At 45.0% G+C, this 20058-nt stretch overlaps 3 protein-coding genes across 3 annotated transcripts; all 3 read left to right on the top strand.

Annotated features, from left to right (window-relative positions):
• The first annotated feature begins 2313 nt into the window (after positions 1–2313).
• On the top strand, positions 2314–8722 carry npy2rl (neuropeptide Y receptor Y2, like). Its single transcript, XM_088410990.1, has 6 exons — positions 2314–2534; positions 4817–5226; positions 5292–5424; positions 6030–6195; positions 6257–6410; positions 7852–8722. Exons 2-6 carry the CDS (start codon positions 5071–5073, stop codon positions 8419–8421), a joined length of 1179 nt encoding a protein of 392 aa, XP_088267116.1. The 5' UTR covers positions 2314–2534; positions 4817–5070; the 3' UTR covers positions 8422–8722.
• A 150-nt stretch (positions 8723–8872) lies between these two features.
• Positions 8873–14899, top strand: fga (fibrinogen alpha chain). Its single transcript, XM_088410981.1, has 8 exons — positions 8873–9032; positions 9107–9211; positions 10187–10370; positions 10449–10594; positions 10669–10767; positions 11702–11860; positions 12289–12850; positions 14205–14899. The coding sequence occupies exons 1-8, from the start codon at positions 8976–8978 to the stop codon at positions 14813–14815; spliced, it is 1923 nt and encodes a 640-aa protein (XP_088267107.1). The 5' UTR covers positions 8873–8975; the 3' UTR covers positions 14816–14899.
• Positions 14900–15166: 267 nt separating this feature from the next.
• LOC148428578 (fibrinogen alpha chain) lies at positions 15167–18980 on the top strand. Its single transcript, XM_088424722.1, has 4 exons — positions 15167–16331; positions 16462–16645; positions 17955–18100; positions 18544–18980. Exons 2-4 carry the CDS (start codon positions 16561–16563, stop codon positions 18856–18858), a joined length of 546 nt encoding a protein of 181 aa, XP_088280848.1. The 5' UTR covers positions 15167–16331; positions 16462–16560; the 3' UTR covers positions 18859–18980.
• Positions 18981–20058: the final 1078 nt, after the last annotated feature.

Genomic DNA, 20058 nt, shown 5'->3' with positions numbered 1-20058 from the left:
AGGCCGTTTTGAAATTCATGTTGAATTTATTCAACATTCCAGCTCATCGACCGGCATTTTCGTCAATACTGCTTTTGTGGAATATGAATTAAGCAGGAAAATCCATGTGTTTTGTTATTTTTTTTTTTTTACCAAACAATCTCAGGGCAGCAATTTTGCCGCTTCCTGAAATTAATAATTAGCCGTAGTTTTCTTCGTTTTCATATCCCACAAACGCAATCCACAATGCCGTGTTTAGACCGGTGGAGGTGAATAGAACAATATTGTCAACAAAAAAAAAAACTTGCCTCTATAATCATGTCCAACCAAAACGACATTTTATTTTTATATTGCAGATTCTGATATTTGGCAGAATACAATGCTATGCTAACCGATGAACTCATTCTCTACCATTGACGAATATAGACGTCAATTTTAACTGTGCTGGCAGTGAGTGACTTAATCAGCTGATTAATTTAAAATAATGAGTGAAATCATTTCTTTTTGGTCCCATAACCCTTACAACAATAAAGATAAAGAAAGACATCAAATACAGGCACAACATTTGATTATTCCCTAATATATATATATATATATATATATATATATATATATATATATATATATATATATATATATATATATATATATATATATACACAAATTTTGTAGCTTTGTAATAAAGCGAGAAATTGTCAATTTGTTTTGGGTTGGGGGAGTGTTTAAAATCTGTTAGTTTCCCTATCTCGTAATGTATGAAATAAAGATGGGATTTAAAAGCGCTCATGGCAGCCAATTAAATGCAATAAATTGCTTTTGGCCTAATCTGCAAGAGCGGCAGTGCATTTTGAGAGAGAGCAATCATGCTAAAAAGATGAACTTGTTGACTATTTTTGACGGACGTCGGAGACTAATTTGAACTGGGCTGGCAGTGAGTGAGTTCATCATCCGAATAGTTTAAAACGTATGAGTGAAATAACGTTTTTTTTAGTACTATTTACAGCAGTAAAAATAACAGATATATATTACAGGCGCAATACTTGATATTTTGTTCAGCTCCTTAGTGTGTATTTTGACCATTTTCGCATCAACTTCTTCCACGTCATTCTGGGAGTATTTTAGTTTAGAATTTTAGTCAAGGGATGGCTTGCTCCTGGAAGTCTGATAAGTGGTCCTGCCCTGTAGTCACCATCTGGGTTGAATTTCAGCTCCCTAGTCTATTTTGACCATTTTTGGTCCAATTCTTCCACGTCATTCTGGGAGTATTTTAGCCAAGAGATGCCGTGCGATGTTGTCACCATCTGGGTGAAATTTCAGCTCCCTAGTGTTTTCTTTAACCCTTTACTGGGCTCAGCGGCCGCTATTGGCCAATATTCTAAACAGGTGACAGCCATTGCGTGAATTTTAACGCCATAAATTCCTCAGAATTCTTAAAAATCGAAAAACGTGTGCCTAATAAAGGGCGTTTTTGCCTGTTTAGACTGTGGGCCAACTGTGGGACTGTAAAGGGTTAATGCTGTTTCTTTGATGTGAAATCCCTTCGATATAAAGGTCACAGGATTGGACAAAACACCGCACAAGTGTTAAGCCACTAGTCGGTCATGCCGTTTCAAATCTTGACATGATATCACCGCCCGGGTGAAATTTCAGCTCCCTGGTGTCTTCTTTCAATGCTTTCCCTTTGCTGTAAAATGGCTTTGATGTAAAAACCAAAGGATTGGGCAAAATACCGCACAAGGGGTAAACGTTCTTCTTTTTCTTGTAATATATGCACACACACTAAAAAAAAAGTGATTTAAAAGCGCTAATATCAGCCAATGAAATCTGGCGTCCAATGAATTCTCGTGCTGTAATCTTAATGAGCCGCAGTGCGTAAGTAGCTTTCGGTGGCGGCGGGCGGCTGGCCGCGTAGCATTAGCGCGGCTAGCATCTTTTGTGTGCTGTATTGACACGCTGACGTGGGCGGGATATTCCTTTGGGATGTTCGGCCGGGGAAAGTGGATCACCGGTGGCCCCCCCACCCCCCCCCCCCCCCCCCACCCCCACCCCACACACACACACACACCTCACCCCAGTGCTTTTATTTGCTTGATTTGTTTTTCTTTGCCTTTGATCCAGTTGTTGTTGTGTTTTTTTTTTTCAAACGTGGCCACTGGGGTCACGGGTGACTTTGGGGGGGGGTATTTTTCCCCCATCAACGGATCGGATTCATTGGGCGGTATTTGGTACGGTCGCGACGATACCTTGCGCCACCTCCCACCTGCTCACTCTGATTTGATCTTCCTCTTTCCATCATCTTCCTCCTCGCGCCGACAAGCAAGCCCCGCCCCCGCGGCGTGACGCTCCCCCGCCTCGCTCGCCTCCTCTGCTTCTTCTTCTTCTTCTTTGCCGCCTCCTCTTCCTCCAGCAGTGATGCAACGTGCTCGTCCTACGTGACGGAGCCGCCGATCATTTGGAAAAGTAAACAACGGGCGCTTTGCTTCTTTTTCTTCTTGCTTTTGCCTTTGCCGGACGCGCCGAGGACTTTTGGGGGCCGGGCCGTAGAAATGCCAGCGGTCAGTGCCTTAACCTTTTATTATTTTTCAAATATTTGAATGTCACTTTTGTTTTGGAGGGTGATGTCAGAGGTTCGGGTCAGTTGTGTTTTTAATCGCATCTGCCCTAATGAATAACTTATTGACATAAAATATGATAACGCACTTAATGTAAGTCAATATTGGCAATATTGTATTGTATGAATATATATATATATATATATATATATATATATATATATATATATATATATATATATATATATATATATATATATATATATATATATATATGTGTGTGTGTGTGTTTGCACAAAACGCAACCGTTTTTCCCACGGAACTCACATTTCACAGATTTCACATCGAAAATGGGACAGCCATCTCCATCATCTACTGCTTGATGGGAATCGGAAAAGTTCTTGTATATATTATTACAAACCACAGCTGTCCAAATGAATCAATGATCCACTTTATCGACGACTATTTGAATAGATTTTTGGAGCTATAATCGAACTTAAAATGATCCAAATTCAGATTCTCAGGAGTAGTTATGATTTCTGTAGCGGAACTTTGATTATCTTTTTTTAATGAATCATAAGACATTTGGAAGCCAAGTTCAAAGGGCGTATTTGTGGTACGTCTTTGGCACAGCGTCTGAGAGCAAAAGCTGTAATATAACTATAAGAAAAAGTATAAGGCAAAAGGCTCTAAAATTTGGTAGTAGAATACTGTAGTATTGAAGGATTAAACACAACATTTTTTGCTGATTTTAATTCCAATATTCAACTAATATGTGATTGTGACTAATTATGCAAAATATTCCAATTAAGAAGTGTGAATCGCTTCATAGCACTAACGCTTTCCTAATTAGATTAATCACACCTTTAATCTTTGATCAATCGCCGTAAATAATTTAATTGAAGTGTTTTTTCATTAGCTATCAGCTAATTATTTCCACGCTTGTTGTCGGTTCGCTACTCGTGTTCTGACTAGCGGCTCCCGCCATAGAAATGCAAATTATTCTTTATTTTGGATTATTTCTGATGTTGCTTTATCTAATGTTGATTGAGTGATTTTTGTAGTGAAGTGGGGACACCAGTGAGTTTCCAAACTCATCTTCAACATCCTCATCATCAACAGGCGCATGCATGTATATATAAATATATATCAGCTATATATGATATTTTGTATACATGGCAGAAGCTTCAAACTTTGATTAAGTTATTGTAATTTGATTTTTGCCATTTCAAAATCCCTAGTTTTGACAAAAATCCATTTGAAGTTTTGTTAATGTGCACACCATCTACTAATCCTTTATTTTTGTACTCTTTGACTAAAATGTGAAACTTTGGGCTGCTGGGAAATGAAATTCGAAACCTTAAAATGTTATTTTTTGTCGAAATCCACAAATCTCGTCAAGTAAAAGTTTATTCATAAAGCGCATTTATAAACAACCTAAACATGCTAAGTGATGAAATTTCTAAAACACTGCCATAAAATTCAATATCCAACAAAGTTATATATATATATATATATATATATATATATATATATATATATATATATATATATATATATATATATATATATACACTCACCTAGCATGGAGTGAACGCCAGTGAGAAAGGCTCTTAAAAGGGTCTTAAAATTTCAAAAATTCATATTTTCATCAATAACTCAAAACCTAATCTCGCCAACATATGCCTGGTTTGTTGGTGTGTGAATATATACATTATATATATATATATATATATATATATATATATATATATATATATATATATATATATATATATATATATATATATATATATATATATATATATATATATATATATATATATATATATATATGTGTATGTGTGTGTGTGTGTGTATATATGTGTGTGTGTATATATGGCAAAGTGCCCCATGCAATTAATTTCCACCTGCAACACAGCGTCAGCGTTTGTGTGACGTGGACCGTGTTGCCATGTAGCCAAGCCGCAATGTGACTTTCTGACATCATCCGTCTCATCTCAACATTAGCGGAGGGATTCCTCTGGGCATCCATCTCGGTCCCCGTTGGTTTGTTTATTTTGTAAGCGCCTCGCCTCGCCTCGCATCCAGGTGATGTCTCGCCTCCCGCTACACCGGCCCCTCCGGATGATAGTGAGCCAAAAATAGCGTTGGCGGGAAACGTGTTGATGAATAAATCAGCGTCGGCTCATGCGTCACTAACCGCCATGCGCTCCGTTGCTCCCGATCCCAAACGTCACAAGTGAAATTCTTCAAATGTTTTGCCTCCTTTTTCCTCTGTGCAGGCAACGCGCGATGGCGCCGCCAAGTTAGCCAGGACGACCGGACGTACGGGTCGCGTGACGAGGGGGCGCGGGTTTGCCGCCGGATTTCCGATGTGCGACATGTGACAGGACGGGCGAGAAATGATCGGAAGCACGGTTGGACTTTAGACTCGCGGGTCTGCCACGTACGAGAAATACGTACGCGCGTGACCGGATGACTTCCGATTTCTGAGGACTGCGATCGATTCGCCGACGTGCGCGATTTGAGGTACGACATGGACTGGATCCACGCCGGTCAGGACCCGCCCCCGACCGTAGCCGTGAACCTAAGTTACCCCGACGATTATGACGACTTGGCGGCGGACGAAGATCGCCTCGGGTTCGACGGCGCCACCTTTCCCGAAGACCCCATCCGACTGCTCGGCGTGCAGGTGCGTGACCTTGCTTGACGCCCCACTGGCAGCCCGCCGACTGCTGTGTGTCTCGCTCCTGACAGGTGGTCTTGATCGCGGCCTACAGCGCTATCATCTTGCTAGGACTTGTGGGTAATTCTCTGGTCATCTACGTCATCTACCGTTTCAAGACGCTACGTACCGTCACCAACTTCTTCATCGCCAACTTGGCTGTGGGTATGTCCAAACAATTTCTATCTATCTATCTATCTATCTATCTATCTATCTATCTATCTATCTATCTATCTATCTATCTATCTATCTATCTATCTATCTATCTATCTATCTATCTATCTATCTATCTATCTATCTATCTATCTATCTATCTATCTATCCATCTATCCATCTATCAAATTGTCTATGTTCTAGCTAGCTAGCTTTGTAGCTATCTGGCTAGCTTCTATCTGTCTGTCTGTCTGTCTGCCTGCCTGCCTACCCACCTACCCATCCATCCATCCATCCATCCATCCATCCATCTACGTTCTAGCTAGTTAGCGTTGTAGCTATCTAGCTACTTTGCTAATTGTGTAGTTATCTACCGAAAGGTAAGGAATCATTTGTTAAATACCGAATGCAGTGACGAATCTACAACTAATCAATTACGAAATTAGTCGATAACGTCGCGCCATGTTGGAATTTGACAGGTTGTCGTCATCCGGGTGAAATTTCAGTTCCCAAGAGCGGGTTTTCAATGCTTTGGCTTTGAAGTAACACGCCTTTGAAGTATGGATGGAAGGACTGGACAAAACACGGTTCGCTAAATGCCACTTCCTGTCCGTCAGCCGACCTGCTGGTGAACGCGCTGTGTCTCCCGTTCACGCTGGTCTACACGCTTCAGGGCAAGTGGCAGTTTGGCGCCGCCCTCTGCTTCCTGGTGCCCTTCGCCCAGGGCCTGGCCGTCCACGTCTCCACGCTGACCCTCAACGTCATCGCCCTGGACCGCCACAGGTCAGTCCGCGTCTCCGCGGCCCGGTCGGCGGACGTCTGACGTGCGCGGCCGTGGTCACAGGTGCATCATTCACCACCTGGAGACCAGGATGCGGAAAGACACGTGCTTCGGCGTCATCGCGCTCACGTGGCTGCTGAGTGCCGCGCTGGCCAGCCCCCTCGCCATCTTCAGAGAGTACTCGTCCTTCACGCTGTCGCCGGGACAGAGCATCCAGGTTGGAGACGCCGTTTATTTCTCCAAGATGGGGACAAGAATCACCTTGATTCGCCGTGTTGACTTGACCTGACAAAAACTAAAAGATTTCAAAGTCCACTTGAGAATTTCAAGACATGCTCGAGACTTGAAGTTTACCATAAGAATTTCTCGAAAATTCATATGTAGGTTATATATATATATAGGTTTGAGACGTGAAGTTTGAGACCTGAAAGTCGACACTTGAAATTTAGACTTGAGATTTACTTGAGACTTTATGACAAGGACTTGAGATATACTTGAGATTTGCAGATTTAGACTTGAGGTTTATTTGAGACTTGAAGATTAAGATTTAAGATTTACATAAGATTTATTATTTGAGATTTAAAGATTAAGATTTGAGCTTTTCTAGCACTTTAAAGATTAAGATTTGAGACTAGACTCTAGATATACTAGAGACTTGAAGATTTTGATTTGAGACTTGAAGATTTAGACTTGAGATTTATTTGTGACTTGATTTAGACTTAAAGATTTTGACTTGAGACTTATTTGCGACGATGATTTAGATTAAGATTTACTTGAAACCTGATTGAGACTTTAGATGTACTCGACTTGAAAATTTAGACTGAGATTTATGTGAGGCGAAGATTTAGACTTAAGATATACTCGAGACTTGAAGATTTTGACTTGAGACTTACTTGAGACTTCGAGATTTCGACTTGAGATTTGATTTGGTCGTCAGATTTCCTTGAGACTGGAAGATTTAGACTGAGATTTACTTGAGACGAAGATTTAGCCTCAAGATTTAGACATGAGATTTATTTGTGACTGGATTTAGATTCCAGATTTACTTGAGACTTGAACATTTAGACTGAGATTTACTTGAGACGAAGATTTAGACTCGAAATTTAGACATGAGATTTATTTGTGACTGGATTTAGACTTGAAATTTACTTGAGACTTCAAGATTTAGACTTGAGATTTACTTGAGACTTGATTTAGATTCCAGATTTACTTGAGCCTTGAAAATTTAGACTGGGATTTACTTGAGACAAAGATTTAGACTCGAAATGTATCTGTGACTGGATTTGGACTTGAAATTTACTCGAGACAAAGATTTAGGCTTGAGAATTGTGACTGGATTTAGACTGAAATTTTCTTGAGACTTTAGACTAGAAATTGACTTGAGATGTCAAGATTTCGACTTGAGATTTACTTGAAACCTGATTTAGACCTAAGATTTACTTGCGACTTGAATTTTTTGATTTGGGACACACTTGAGATTCGAAGATGTAGACCTGAGATTTACTTGAGACTTGAAGAATTAAACTTGAGACTTCCTTGAGATTTAGACGGGATCTCCCTGCGACTTGGAAGATTTGGATTTCCGGATGAATTTTGGATCTGCAGACGGCCCGTGACTTGAAGCCACCTGCGCCACTTGGGTTTTTTTTTCCCCGCAGGTGTGCACCGAGAAGTGGCCCGGGTCCAGCACGGACGGGACGGTGTACAGCGTCTCCATGCTGGTGCTGCAATACTTCCTCCCGCTCGCCATCATTTCCTTCGCCTACGCCCGCATCTGGTCCAAGCTGCGAGGTCACGTCAGCCCGTCGGAGGGCGTGGCCGACGGCGCGCCGGCGGGTTCCGAGCGCCACCGCCGCCGCCGCAAGACCACCAAAATGCTGGTGACCATGGTGGTGGTGTTCGCCGTCAGCTGGCTCCCCTACCACGCCTTCCAGCTCGCCACCGACATCGACAGCAGCGTGCTGGACCTGCCGCACTTCCGCCTGCTCTACACCGTCTTCCACGTGGTGGCTATGTGCTCAACCTTCGCCAACCCGCTGCTCTACGGATGGATGAACCGCAACTACCGCGCCGCATTCCTCGCCGCTTTCAAACTGGGCAGCAAAAGGGGCGGCGGCGGACGCAAAGGCTCCGTCCACCAGGTGAACGGAGAAGAAGGAGGAAGGACAAAGATAGCAGAGGGGCGGCAGGAAGTGGCGTCCGCTTGCCTCAACGCTACTGACGTGTGAACGTAAGCTTTGCGTCTCCAGAAGTTTCATTTTTTGCTGCGGAAGCTACAGGCTATATTAGCCAACTTTGGACATAAATTGGGGTTGATTTTTATTTTTTTTTTACCTTTTTTACCACTCTTGTCGACCCGGGAACCAATCACATGGCCCTTTTGTTCTGATGTCAGCATCTTTCCATCTTGAATGGATGAAACTCGGACTAACTTTTTTTTTTACGTTTGTTGTCACGTTTATGATATAAATATTGATTGTAAACCGTGCCGCGTAACGTTGGCGGCACCGTTGCGTGATTCATGATATTCGTCCTTTCTGTAACCGCGATATGACAGTGGCGGCGGATTCGTTTACGTCATCACGTCCCGGGTACAAAACACGACTTGTCGCATTTACCGTTTGAGTTTGGACATGGCGGGAAATGCCAGTTCTTGTTTGCGTACAAAGTGCAGCCGCGCAAAAGGTCGCGGCCCCCTCGTCGGTTTGCTCAACCTTGCCCGGGTCGCCAGGGGGGCGCTTCAAAAGCGGCCCGCGACGGGATCTTTGGAACATTCCGCGAGATGCAACCGTCAAGTTCGCTAGCTGGCCTCGCCATCCTGTGCGCCGCCGCCTCGCTGGTGAGACCGCCGGCAAAAAGTTTGCGCCGTTCGAGCGCCGAGCGAAATGAAGGGAAAAATTCAAATGTCCGCAGGTTTGCGGCTTGGACCCCAGGGGAGCCCGGCCCGTGGTGCCCAACACACGATCTGAAAAATGCGCCGCAGAGAAGGAGTGGCCCTTCTGCACCGACGACGACTGGGTAATGTTCTTCAACTTTGCGTGTGTGAGGAGAGAGTGTGTATTTCTTTTGGGTTTCTGGACACAGCAAGATGCAAATTAATGACAGGGAAACTTTTAGGGGCAGGTGACTACCGATACCAAATATTGATACCGGATCGATACATAGCCTTTTTTCCACACCGGCCGATATTAGCGGTGTCCCAAATCGACTTTTTCACCTTACTTTGCCTAAAATAATATCCAAAACTTCGGTTCCATTCCAAACATTTGGGTTGCATCAATTCAAATTCATAGAATTTACTGCTTGAATATGAGTGCTAATATCAGAGATTCAGCATGTAGACTGATTCCTATTTTTTTCTGATATTAGGCCGACATCCCACGATCCACCGCTCTATTGGAGCAGTTTTATGAAGTAGAAATTTAAGAGGAATAGAAACTTGCCGTGAATTTAATGACGTTTTAAGGAAAATTTGAGGGGGTTGGGGGTCAATCCTCAAAATTATTGATACGTGAATCGGTATCGGTGACGCAAACGTTTAAGAAGTTATACGGGTATCGCTTTGGAAAAAATGTGGTATTGAACGTCACTTATTTCGAGCAATGTAATTAAATTAACATAATGGAATTATTATGGTATTATATGGTTCAAAATTTGGACAATGATTATTTTTGTACATAAAATCTCGCATGTCCAGCTGCATTCTCACAGAAGTCATAATCGTCGCATTTTGAAATTTAACACATTTTAGGCATCCACTGGAAATTTCAGCTCCCTAGTGTTTTTTCCCCCCATTGATTCTTTGATGATAACAAAAAAAACAACAACTGAATTTCCATCATTTGTAACATAATGCCGCAAGGGTTGATTAATCCCCAAACACTTTAGCATGGTTACAGGGTTAAAAAATAAATATTTCACTCGGTGCACACCGTTAAAAAAAGTTTAAGAACTTGGAGCGCGTGTAAGTACTTTTTCCTCCTCTACCGCCAGGGTCCCAAGTGCCCGTCCGGGTGCAGGATCCAAGGTTTGATGGACCACCAAGATCACAGCCTGCTGAAGAAAATCGAGAAGATCCGCAGTCTGCTGGAGCAGAACCGAGTGGGGCACCGCTCGGCCGATCAGGTGACCAAGCAAACGTACGACTACCTGAAAGAGCGGCTCACCCTGAACTCCGGTCGGTCCCGCGCACCTTCTCCCGCGTTTCCCGAGCGTGAGCGGAGGATGACGCCCGGCGCGCTCCTCCCTCCCGCAGGTCAAGACGACCGCTACTACAACTTGGCGCAGAATCTTCGGCAGAGGATCTCCGAAATGAAGGTGAAGATCGACCGGCAGCTTCGGGCCCTGGCGGGCCTCCGCGACCGGGTGGCGGATCAGGTGGCCGACATGCAGAAACTCGAGGTGGGCCTCGCTCGCTCGTGTCCGGGGGGGAATCGGAAACGAGTTCCTACAAGTCCTGCCGTGCTCCGATCCAGGTGGACATCGACATCAAGTTGCGTTCTTGCAAAGGCTCCTGCGACAAGTACGGCGAGCACCGGGTGGACCACGACAGCTACGTGACTCTGGACAAACAGGTTAGCTGCTCACCAAGAGCTTCTCCATCATTTTGGGTCCAGGGAGAGAGATTACGCTGTTAGAAAAATACCGTTCCGTTCACTTGAACTTTTAAAGCGTCCGTTTGACCCCTCGTGTATTATTTTCACCGTTGTTGGCTCATTTTTTTCCACATCATTCTTGCAGTATTTTAGCCGAATGGACGGCACTCTCCCGGTGGTGTGATTGCTAATTGGTTCTGCCACGTTGAACTTTGACATGTTGTCCCCATCTGGGTGAAATTTCAGCTCCAGGGTGTCTTTTTTCAATGCTTTCTCTTTGATATAAATGTCAAAGGATTGGACAAAATACCGCGCGAGGGTTAATCGAGTTCATTATGCTGTCATTGTATAATACGGGACACGTCTCCAGCGTTAGCACTAGCCGCTAATATGGTGCATTCAAATGCAGTCGGACATTTCAAACTTAGACAGTAAATCCATCAATGCTTATTAAAATTGGAATAACAGAGCCATGAACTGAACTTATAGGTTTTATTTTGCACTAAATGTTATTTTGTACTATATTATTAGCACTATTATTATTATTAGCATTATTATTAGCATTATTATTGTTTGTAGTTTTATTGCTACGCTATTTATTGCTGTATTTGTATTGCTGTTTATTTATTTATTTCGGGAAGGGAGCAGAATGAGAATTTCATTGTGTGGTACAATAATAATAATAATAATAATAATAATTACAATGTAAATTTTACTAGCACCATTGGTACCTGCGCAAAAGTCCCTCCGGTTCCCTGCTCTGTAGTTTTCTACAGCAAAGTGTCGAATATGAATTCAGGACGTGAGATTAGCAGGATGGGCGCTTTAGTCTCTATTCTAACGGCCCGAGGTGCGCACACGTGAAAGAGCAGCGCGATGTCCATGGAAGTGAGTCAAAAAATGTGTTTTCCAGATGGCTCAACTCCAGGGCCAGCAGGTGCAGAGCATCCAGTCTGTGCGCCAGCTGGAAGTCATGCAAAGCAGGCCGCTGCAAGAAGTGCTCCAGGCCAGCACCATCTACAAGTCCAAAGCTACCGAGACGGGTCAGCAGCTGGAGGACGTCTTCGGCGAGGTCAGGAGATCGAGACGCTTAAGACAGACGTTTATTTCATACGACATCACATAAACCGGTAGCAGTTGATTTTTGCGCAGTAGTAATTATTTGGGCATCACCACAGAGAACATGATTTATTAACTCATTCGCTCCCAAAGACGTATTTTTACGTAACTTTCAGGAGTCTTGACGTTTAATCCCAGCTATACTGTTTGGAGACATTATCCTATTATTTTAAAATAGATACTGTCTATTTGGACTGTAAAGACGTATAATTACGCCTTTGGGGTTGAATGAGTTGAGAGCAAGGAGGTAGAAGTTTTCTTCTTCTTCATATGCTTCCCTAACGCATGAATTGTACTAAACTATTGCGTATTCATAATTTCTTCCGATTTCGTTTTATTCGGATGGGATTCGTTCACGTGTTCGCAATCTGGTTCCTCCAGGTGAAATCGGTCCAGTTGATTCTGGAGGAAGAAGGTTCCAGCTCCTCCTCCCCCGCGACCATCTCCAAAGTCCCAGGTACTTCCACCTCTTCATCAAGCTCGACCTCGCACACCAAGTCCATCACCGAGCTCTCGGGCGGCGCCGGCGGCGACTTGTTCGGCGGCGACTTCCACGACGTCGGCCTCGCCGGTAGCGACTCGAAAAATTGCGTGATCGTCACCCAGAAGACCACGGTGATGACCCAGGACGGCCCCGTGGAAAAGCTGGTGGAGACCAGGGAGGGCGGCCCGGGCTGCCAGGGGGCGTCGGGCGCCAAGGGCGGCCTGGACTCGCTTTTTCCGGGCCTGAGTCGCGTCTCCTCCGACGTCAAGACGGTCCACGCCGGCGGCGTCAAAGGCAGCCACTCGGACAGTAAAACGGGCTTCTCGCAGCCCTTTACCGAGGTGGGCTTCGACCTGGGCAAGTTCTTTAGCGACCGCACGGACGACGACGTTCCCGCCGTGCACGCTCGCAGCGTGCAGAGCGCGCACGTGGAACGCCGCCACGATTATACGGGAAAAGGTACCCCCGACCTGGAGTGACGGCCGCGTCGCCTTATGCTAGCTTAGCGTCCTTAGCCTAATTCGCTAATGCACTACTCACGCAAAGTTAGGAATAGCGCTCCTCATCCAACTTTTTTGGACAATATTGCCGCAAGGTGGCGCCAAAAACAAGAGTAGACATGTTAATTCTTCGCAAACGTCTAATAGTATCGGACCTCTTGGTGAAAGTTTTGTATTGTGTGTTTCGCGAAAGCGCCAAAAACCCAAGGGCGAAATTTTTGCACTTGATAGTGCCCAGATTATCGACTTAACTCTTTCAGTGCCAGGCGTCATCCGAAAAGGCAACCTCAGCCGATTTTGAGCGTTTTTGACACATTTTCCAAGGCTGAGAGAATATTGTACTGTACGACAATGTCGACGTTTTTTTTTCGAAGATGTTTTCTGCACAACAGTAGCATCTGAAACATCTCAACAATAATATTAGGAGGAGCTCTGGCCATGAGTTTCATCTATACATTCATTAAAAAATGTCGTGGATATGAATTCTTGTCACTGACACACAAGCCAAAATATTTTACACGACGAAATATCTCGCCCATGGCACTGAAAGAGTTAGAAAAAAGAGCAGAAAAATGTAATCTTCCGTCTCAAACTGAGATTCTGTCTTTCACGCATCAGAATGGTGAATTTTGTAGAAAATAGTGCGAAAAATGAATCGCTTTATGGTTTTTCATTCTTTTCCTTTCCCTCCTGGGAAAAAAGCAAAACAAACTTCTGTAACTTAATCTTCCATTTTAGATTGATATTCTGTGTTTCACGCATCAGAATTTCAAGAAAATAGCGTTAACAATGAATCGCTTTTTTGTTTTTTCATCCTTTACTTGCGCCCCTGTAAAATTTTCACCAAGTGGTCCCTTCCTATTGTGAGACAAATGTTCAGATGATTTGAACTGAACTGTATTATTGTCTTGGAACGGATTAGGCTTTTTACATGTAAAAAGCGCCTCCGCCTATGAAAAATTCACGTGACAAAATGACCTCTGGAGCGAATGAATTTCATTAGCAGCGATACCAATCGTGCTCTTGATTTGAAATGAAAAACGCGCCTTCCCTATCGCGGCATGAAATCAGATTTGCCGAGACCCGGCTAAAGTCCGCCGCCCCCCTTTTTGAGAACCACTGCGTTAGAGAACAAGCACTTGCGACTTGGAAGAGCCCGACCAAAGTTTGAGCGTTGATCTCCCGTCCACATTTGAGCCACAGGTGGAATATCCCTAACTTTTTGAGAGTAGTGTTTCAAATTGCCGTTTTCGGCCCGGCGTCCGCGTTGAACTTTGTGGAATTTGAAGGGAGCCGGCCCGGCTGTGTTGCAGATTGCGTGGATATCTTTCACAAGCACAGCCGCGGGGAAACCAGCGGCCTGTTTAACATCCGGGGCCCGGCCGGCGCCGACCCGGTGGCGGCGTACTGCCTCCAGGACGGGTTTCTGCCCGGCTGGTTGTTAGTCCAGCAGAGAGAGAACGGCCCGCTGGACTTCAACCGGACCTGGGCCGAGTACCGCGAGGGTTTCGGGCGCGTGGACGCGCAAGGGAGGGGGGAGATGTGGCTGGGCAACCGCAACCTCCACGCCTTGACCAACCGGAGCGACACCCTGCTCCTTGTGGACATGCGGGACGGGGAGGGGGGCGAGAGCACCGCCGAGTACGTGCTGAAGGTGGGCCCCGAGGAGGAGGGCTACCCGCTGCGCGTCTCGGGCTACATGGGCACCGGCGGGGACGTCCTGGCCGCCGCCCACGACGGGATGAAGTTCAGCACCTGGGACCGGGACAACGACGCGGCGCCGGGAAACTGCGCCGCCGAGCACGGCGGGGGCTGGTGGTACAACGCCTGCCAGTCGGCCAACCTCAACGCCGCCGCCGGCGCCGTCTGGGACGCCCGCCGCCCCAAGACCGTGCGGATGTTTGTGCGACCCGCCGCGTTGTGACCGCCCCTCCGTTTGCTTCCGTCCGCTTGCCCGCCGTCGTTTCCGCAATGTTCAGCGCTGAACTCAATAAAGAATGGACGTTGACCTCCTCGGCTCCGTGCGTGCTTTGGCCGCCGTCTCGTCCGCTTCTCAAAATATTAAGATTGGACAGAAAATTCTCCGGAACCTTCACGGATTTCTCTAATGCAGTGGTTCTCGACCGTTTTTCCGTGATGCGCCCCCGCGTTTTCAGCCGAGCAAAGAATTTGGGGGTTAAAAAATAGACTTAAAACGTGCCATCGGTGTCTGACAAGAAGCCACTTTACGGTTCTAAAGAGGTTCTAATGATTAGAACCTCTTTAGAACCGTAAAGTGGCCTCTTGTTGTCCACGAAAAAACAATCGACAAAGTTTCAGACTTGTTCTCAAAAAGAAATAATTATAAATAAATATTGGTCCGTAGAAAAATATTCATCTTTTGGGATCATATAGAGATGTGTTAATAAATCATTAACTTGACAGGTAACGAGTAGTGGCACATGGCAAGTTGGCTCCAACCATTCTAGTATGGGGGAGAACCTGGCTTTTTAAAATAACAAAATTTAATAACCTACTGAACAGAAAATTTGTCTTATGAACTTTTATTTTACTGAAACATTTAATTCATCCAAAATTTATCTTTAAGGGATTTTTGCATGTTTGTGTTAAGAACCCCCTGGAGTTCCTTCAAGTATCCCCAGGGGTACTCGTACCCCCATTTAGGAACCACTGCTCAAACATACTTGGACACCAACTTGTCCTCTTTGGTAAAGTCCACACAAACACACGTAATATTAGAACCTTCTCCGGTTTCTCTAAACATTTGAAGGATTTGGTACTTTTCTCCATGAGTTGAACCAAAAACGCCCTAGAACCTTCTCAGGTTTCTCCAAAGTTCTGCTTTCTTAACCCTTCACTGGGATGTACTTGGACGGCATCCTGTCCTGGGTGTCCCTTTTGTACTTTTGAGGGAGCATGTCCAACCGGTTCATTCATTTTTGTACATATCGCAAAATAATAAGATTAACGCATTCACTGGCAGCCCGGTGAAAATGGATGATTGACGTCAAAGGGCGTCATTGGCAGCGGATGAGTTTGTGGCAAAATTTGGGTGTGTATTTGATTTTGGAGGAAATCATTGTAATGTTGCAAATAGCTTGACAAAGATGTAAAAATGTGGATTTGTGCTTTGAAAGCTTTTTGTGCTTTTGAAAGGACGGAAGGACGATATGTTCTTGGTAGCTGCGTCAACAGGAAGTTGTCGATTTTATGTTTGTGTTGGGCAAACAAAAAGTGTCAGTGTGTGTGTTTGTATCAAAGTTGGACCCGAACGCAAACAAACATGGCGTCCTTGGACCGGCTAAACACATATTTGCTCTGCGCCCGCAGCGTGCGCGAGGAGGCGCATCCAACATGGCCGCCGGCAGCACAGCCTCCCCCCCGGTGAACGACGCTGCCCGGCCCGCTCGGACGTGCCGGCGTGTTCCCATGGCGACCGGGTAAGAATAAGAAATGCGTGTCGTCGGCCTTGACTCCATGTCGCGATTACTTCCGAGCGGTTTCGTCAACAAATCGTGATGTGTGGGAAATCGCTTGAGCGAATAATGAATTTGTCTTCTCTCGCGGCAGGGCGGGAAGTGTCCGTCGGGCTGTCGCCTGCACGCTGTCCTCTCGCGAACGGACGCGGAAGTGGACAGCAAATTGTTCGGGTTCTGTAAGAAGGCTGAGATGTTGGAGGCCGCGCTTGAAGAGTTCATGGCCAAGATGGTGAATGTCTACCGCCGCCACCGGAGGTTCTTGGTCAGCCAGCACGGTAAAAGCAGCCCCAAATCTTTGCTTTTGTCTCAATGAAGCTATTTGACTCACTCAAACGTAGTTCGTTGGCTCCAAACTGCCACAGGATGGAGGTCAAGCACAAAATTTGTCCCCTCAACTCGGTCGAATGTAGTTCTTCGGCCCCACGATGCCACCAGGTGGTGGCGAAGGACTACTTTTGTCTATGTGAAGCTCCTCAACTCACTCTAACATCATCCCTAGGCCCCAAGATGCCACGGGATTGTGACAAAGCCCTTCTTTTGTACAAACAAAGCTTTTCAACTCGCTTGACTGTACTTCATCGGCACCAAGATTATGCCAGATGACGCCAAAGTACTACTTTTTTCTAAATACAGCTCTTGATTCATTCCAGGAAGGCATGGGATGGTAGCAGAGCACTAAATTTGTCTAAAGAAAACTCCTCAACTCACTTGAACGTAGTTCTTTGGCTCCAAGGTTCCATGGGATGGCAGCAATGCACTATTTTTGTCCAAATGAAGCTGCTAAATTCAGTTGAACGTAGCTCTTTGGCAACAAGAACCTGCCAGATGGCAGAAAGTACTACTTCTATGTAAATGAAGCTCCTCAACTCACCCCAATACAGTTCCCGGGCCTCAGGTTTTCCATGGGATGTGGGAAAGCACAATTTTTTGTCCAACTGAAGCTGCTAAACTCACTTGAATGTAGCTCCCTGGCACCAATATACCGCTAGATGGCAAATAGTACAGCTTTTGTCATAATTAGTGCTTCTCAATTATATTTTACAAAGCCCCCTTAGGAAACCTTTGCCCCCCCCACCCCTCGCTGTAAATAGGCTTATTATCTATTAAAAAAAAATTGCCCCTAAAAAGTACAAAAGAAAAAAGCAATATAAATCAGTTTTCAACTACTGTCAAATCATTTTTTACAGGTTACAGTTTAGTCTAAAACTGAAAAAAATAATCAACCTCATCAAAGTGCCTGAAAAAAAAAGTCAATTATTATTACAATGAAGCTCCTCAACTCACCTCAATATAGTCCCTCGGCCCAACAATATCACGGAATGGTGACAAAACACTAATTGGAACTATAAGAAGGTCCTCAACTCACTTCAACCTAGTTCCTTGACCCCAATATACTACCAGGTGCTAGAGGAATACTACTTTTATCTAAATGAAGTACCGCAACTCACATAAGTGTAGTTCCTAGGCCCTAAGATGTCACACCGTATTGACAAACTACTACTTTTGTCTAAATAAAAATGCATAGCCCAAGCATTTTTGTCAGTGTTGCCAAGTAAGCACAGCACCATTTGGCGCCCTCTGCAGTGTCGGAGCAGAAATTTGTGCGCGACGCGGCCGAGCTGGCGAGCAAACTGACGTCGCTGCGGCAACGATCCCGGCGGCTGCGTCAGCGGCTGCAGGAGCTGAGTGAGCGCGTCCGCTGGCAGTTAGGAGAGATGTACAGAGCTGAGGTGAGGCACCTGCTGGAACATTATCAGAAACAAACAGGGCTAAATAAGAATAAAAGCATTCCAAATCATTTGTTCCTATACATTATTTGCTATGAAAAAGTTTATTTTGAAGCGTTGGCTGGCCTTCTCACCACGTTTGGCGTCATATTTTACCGTCATTCGGCAAATCCACCTTTTGAGAAGGTATACAGCTGAATGAACTAATCCAAGACAGAAACCTTGTGAATCGTAACGTCTGTGTTTTAGCACCCTCTTCTGGTGAGTGTTTGACACTTGTTGGCTCCTGCGTGTCAAACTCCTCCCCGAGTTCAAAAAAAAAAAACGTGGCCGTTGAGTTGCACAAGGGAATTTGTTTAACCTCCGGTAGCTCTAGCAGTGGATTGAGTTGCTGCGTATTGCTAATTCCAGCGAGAAAAATGCTAAATTGTCTCCCCGCTCTCCAGGTGGACGTGGACATGAAGCTGCGAGCTTGCGGTGGCTCCTGCAGGGCGGCGCTGCCGTTCGCCATCGACCGCGACGCCTACCGGACTCTTCGGGTGGAGGCGGCTCAGTTTGACGGCCCGGGAAGAAAGAAGGCCCCGCCCCCGGGAGACATCCCGCGAATCAAGCTGCGGCCCGCGCTTGTGGGCCCGCCCCCGTCCAAAGCTTACAAACAGATCCCCGCTGTGCGGAGCCAACTGCTCACCCAGTTTGAGGACATTGGACAAAACCAGATCTTTGTGGAAAAGGCCGACAGCGGTGAACTTCAAGAATCTTAGCGCTTCATTGAAACATTACCAACAAGTATTGTAGGATTCACTTTCTTATGGGTAAACACAACCAAATTTGTTACTGCTCTAGTGTTACTCTGGAGGAGTAAAAATAAATCACAGGTGCTTCATGAAGCTTCATTTTCTCGGTTAGGATACAATCTTGCGAAGAGATAAATGAATAAATCTGACAAGCTTAAGACGCCACGCCAAAGTGCTGTGTGCATAAGTGATCATCTGAAAAATATATATATATTTGCATATACAGTGGACCCATGGTTCACGACGTCCCTGCCTTACGATTTTTTTCACTTTACGACATGGACTGCGATGTTTTTTTTTCTCCCCTCTTTACGCCATTTTTTTCACCTTGCGGCACCTCAAACATGGCGGTCCGAGTACGAGTCACTCTGCGCTCTGTAAGCGTGTCACTGCTTGCGTCATTAATATACTGGTCTGCTATTAGTCAGTGTCATGACTCCCTCAGATACTTGTCTGCTATTGGTCGGCGTCCCAGAGGCACTAAGATGCTGGTCTGCCATTGGTCGACGTCACGCTGAAAATGGCCTCATCTGATTGCTTAAATAACGTATTTATTGTGCATTTTACTGCTTAATTCAACGCTGAATTGGTTCGCCATGGGTCCCAAGATTGCTAGTGATGTTAAAGAGAGAAGTAAGAGGATGATTTATACGGAAACCATGGAGATAATCAAGAAATCCGAAGCTAGCCTAGCCTAGCCTAGGCTACGCTTTCCAGGGAATATGAGCATAACAAGCGCCACTCAAAGGTAAATAAAGCCCTTCTATATTTTTGATTCATGATATTTTTTGATTGTATACATGTATAAGGAATACTATACTATTTTGATACCAATTTTTAATATGTATATACAATTTGGATGTTTTTACCTGGGGTTTTACTTGCATTAGCTAATTAACATAGGTTTGGATTGCCCGCCCGCCATACGGCGACTTCGCCCTACGAGCCCAACCGCGGAATGGATTAATGTCGTAACATGGGGGCCCACTGAACATGCATTGCTTGATTTCATATTTTGCTCAAGGGAAATGTGGTGGGGAGGCTCTAGCGCCCTCTCTGCAGGTGGATCGGACATACTAAATTGTCCTTCGGTGTGATTGGGTGCGTGAATTGTTTTATATATATATATATATATATATATATATATATATATATATATATATATAT

Source organism: Hippichthys cyanospilos, chromosome 1 (genome assembly GCF_059441005.1).
Source record: "Hippichthys cyanospilos isolate Australia breed blue-spotted pipefish chromosome 1, RoL_Hcya_1.0, whole genome shotgun sequence".
NCBI lineage: Eukaryota > Metazoa > Chordata > Actinopteri > Syngnathiformes > Syngnathidae > Hippichthys > Hippichthys cyanospilos.
The sequence above is the reverse complement of the archived record's forward strand: the minus strand, read 5'-3'. Positions and strand labels throughout refer to the sequence as shown.

Excerpts from the sequence above, each read along its gene's own strand:
- npy2rl (XM_088410990.1), top strand. The coding sequence starts at position 5,071 with ATGGACTGGATCCACGCCGGTCAGGACCCGCCCCCGACCGTAGCCGTG. Across the intron at positions 5,227-5,291 it reads TCCGACTGCTCGGCGTGCAG|GTGGTCTTGATCGCGGCCTA; the intron begins GTGCGTGACCTT and ends CGCTCCTGACAG. Across the intron at positions 5,425-6,029 it reads CATCGCCAACTTGGCTGTGG|CCGACCTGCTGGTGAACGCG; the intron begins GTATGTCCAAAC and ends CCTGTCCGTCAG.
- fga (XM_088410981.1), top strand. The coding sequence starts at position 8,976 with ATGCAACCGTCAAGTTCGCTAGCTGGCCTCGCCATCCTGTGCGCCGCC. Across the intron at positions 9,212-10,186 it reads TCTGCACCGACGACGACTGG|GGTCCCAAGTGCCCGTCCGG; the intron begins GTAATGTTCTTC and ends CTCTACCGCCAG. Across the intron at positions 10,371-10,448 it reads GCGGCTCACCCTGAACTCCG|GTCAAGACGACCGCTACTAC; the intron begins GTCGGTCCCGCG and ends TCCCTCCCGCAG.
- LOC148428578 (XM_088424722.1), top strand. The coding sequence starts at position 16,561 with ATGTTGGAGGCCGCGCTTGAAGAGTTCATGGCCAAGATGGTGAATGTC. Across the intron at positions 16,646-17,954 it reads GTTCTTGGTCAGCCAGCACG|TGTCGGAGCAGAAATTTGTG; the intron begins GTAAAAGCAGCC and ends CGCCCTCTGCAG. Across the intron at positions 18,101-18,543 it reads GAGAGATGTACAGAGCTGAG|GTGGACGTGGACATGAAGCT; the intron begins GTGAGGCACCTG and ends CCCGCTCTCCAG.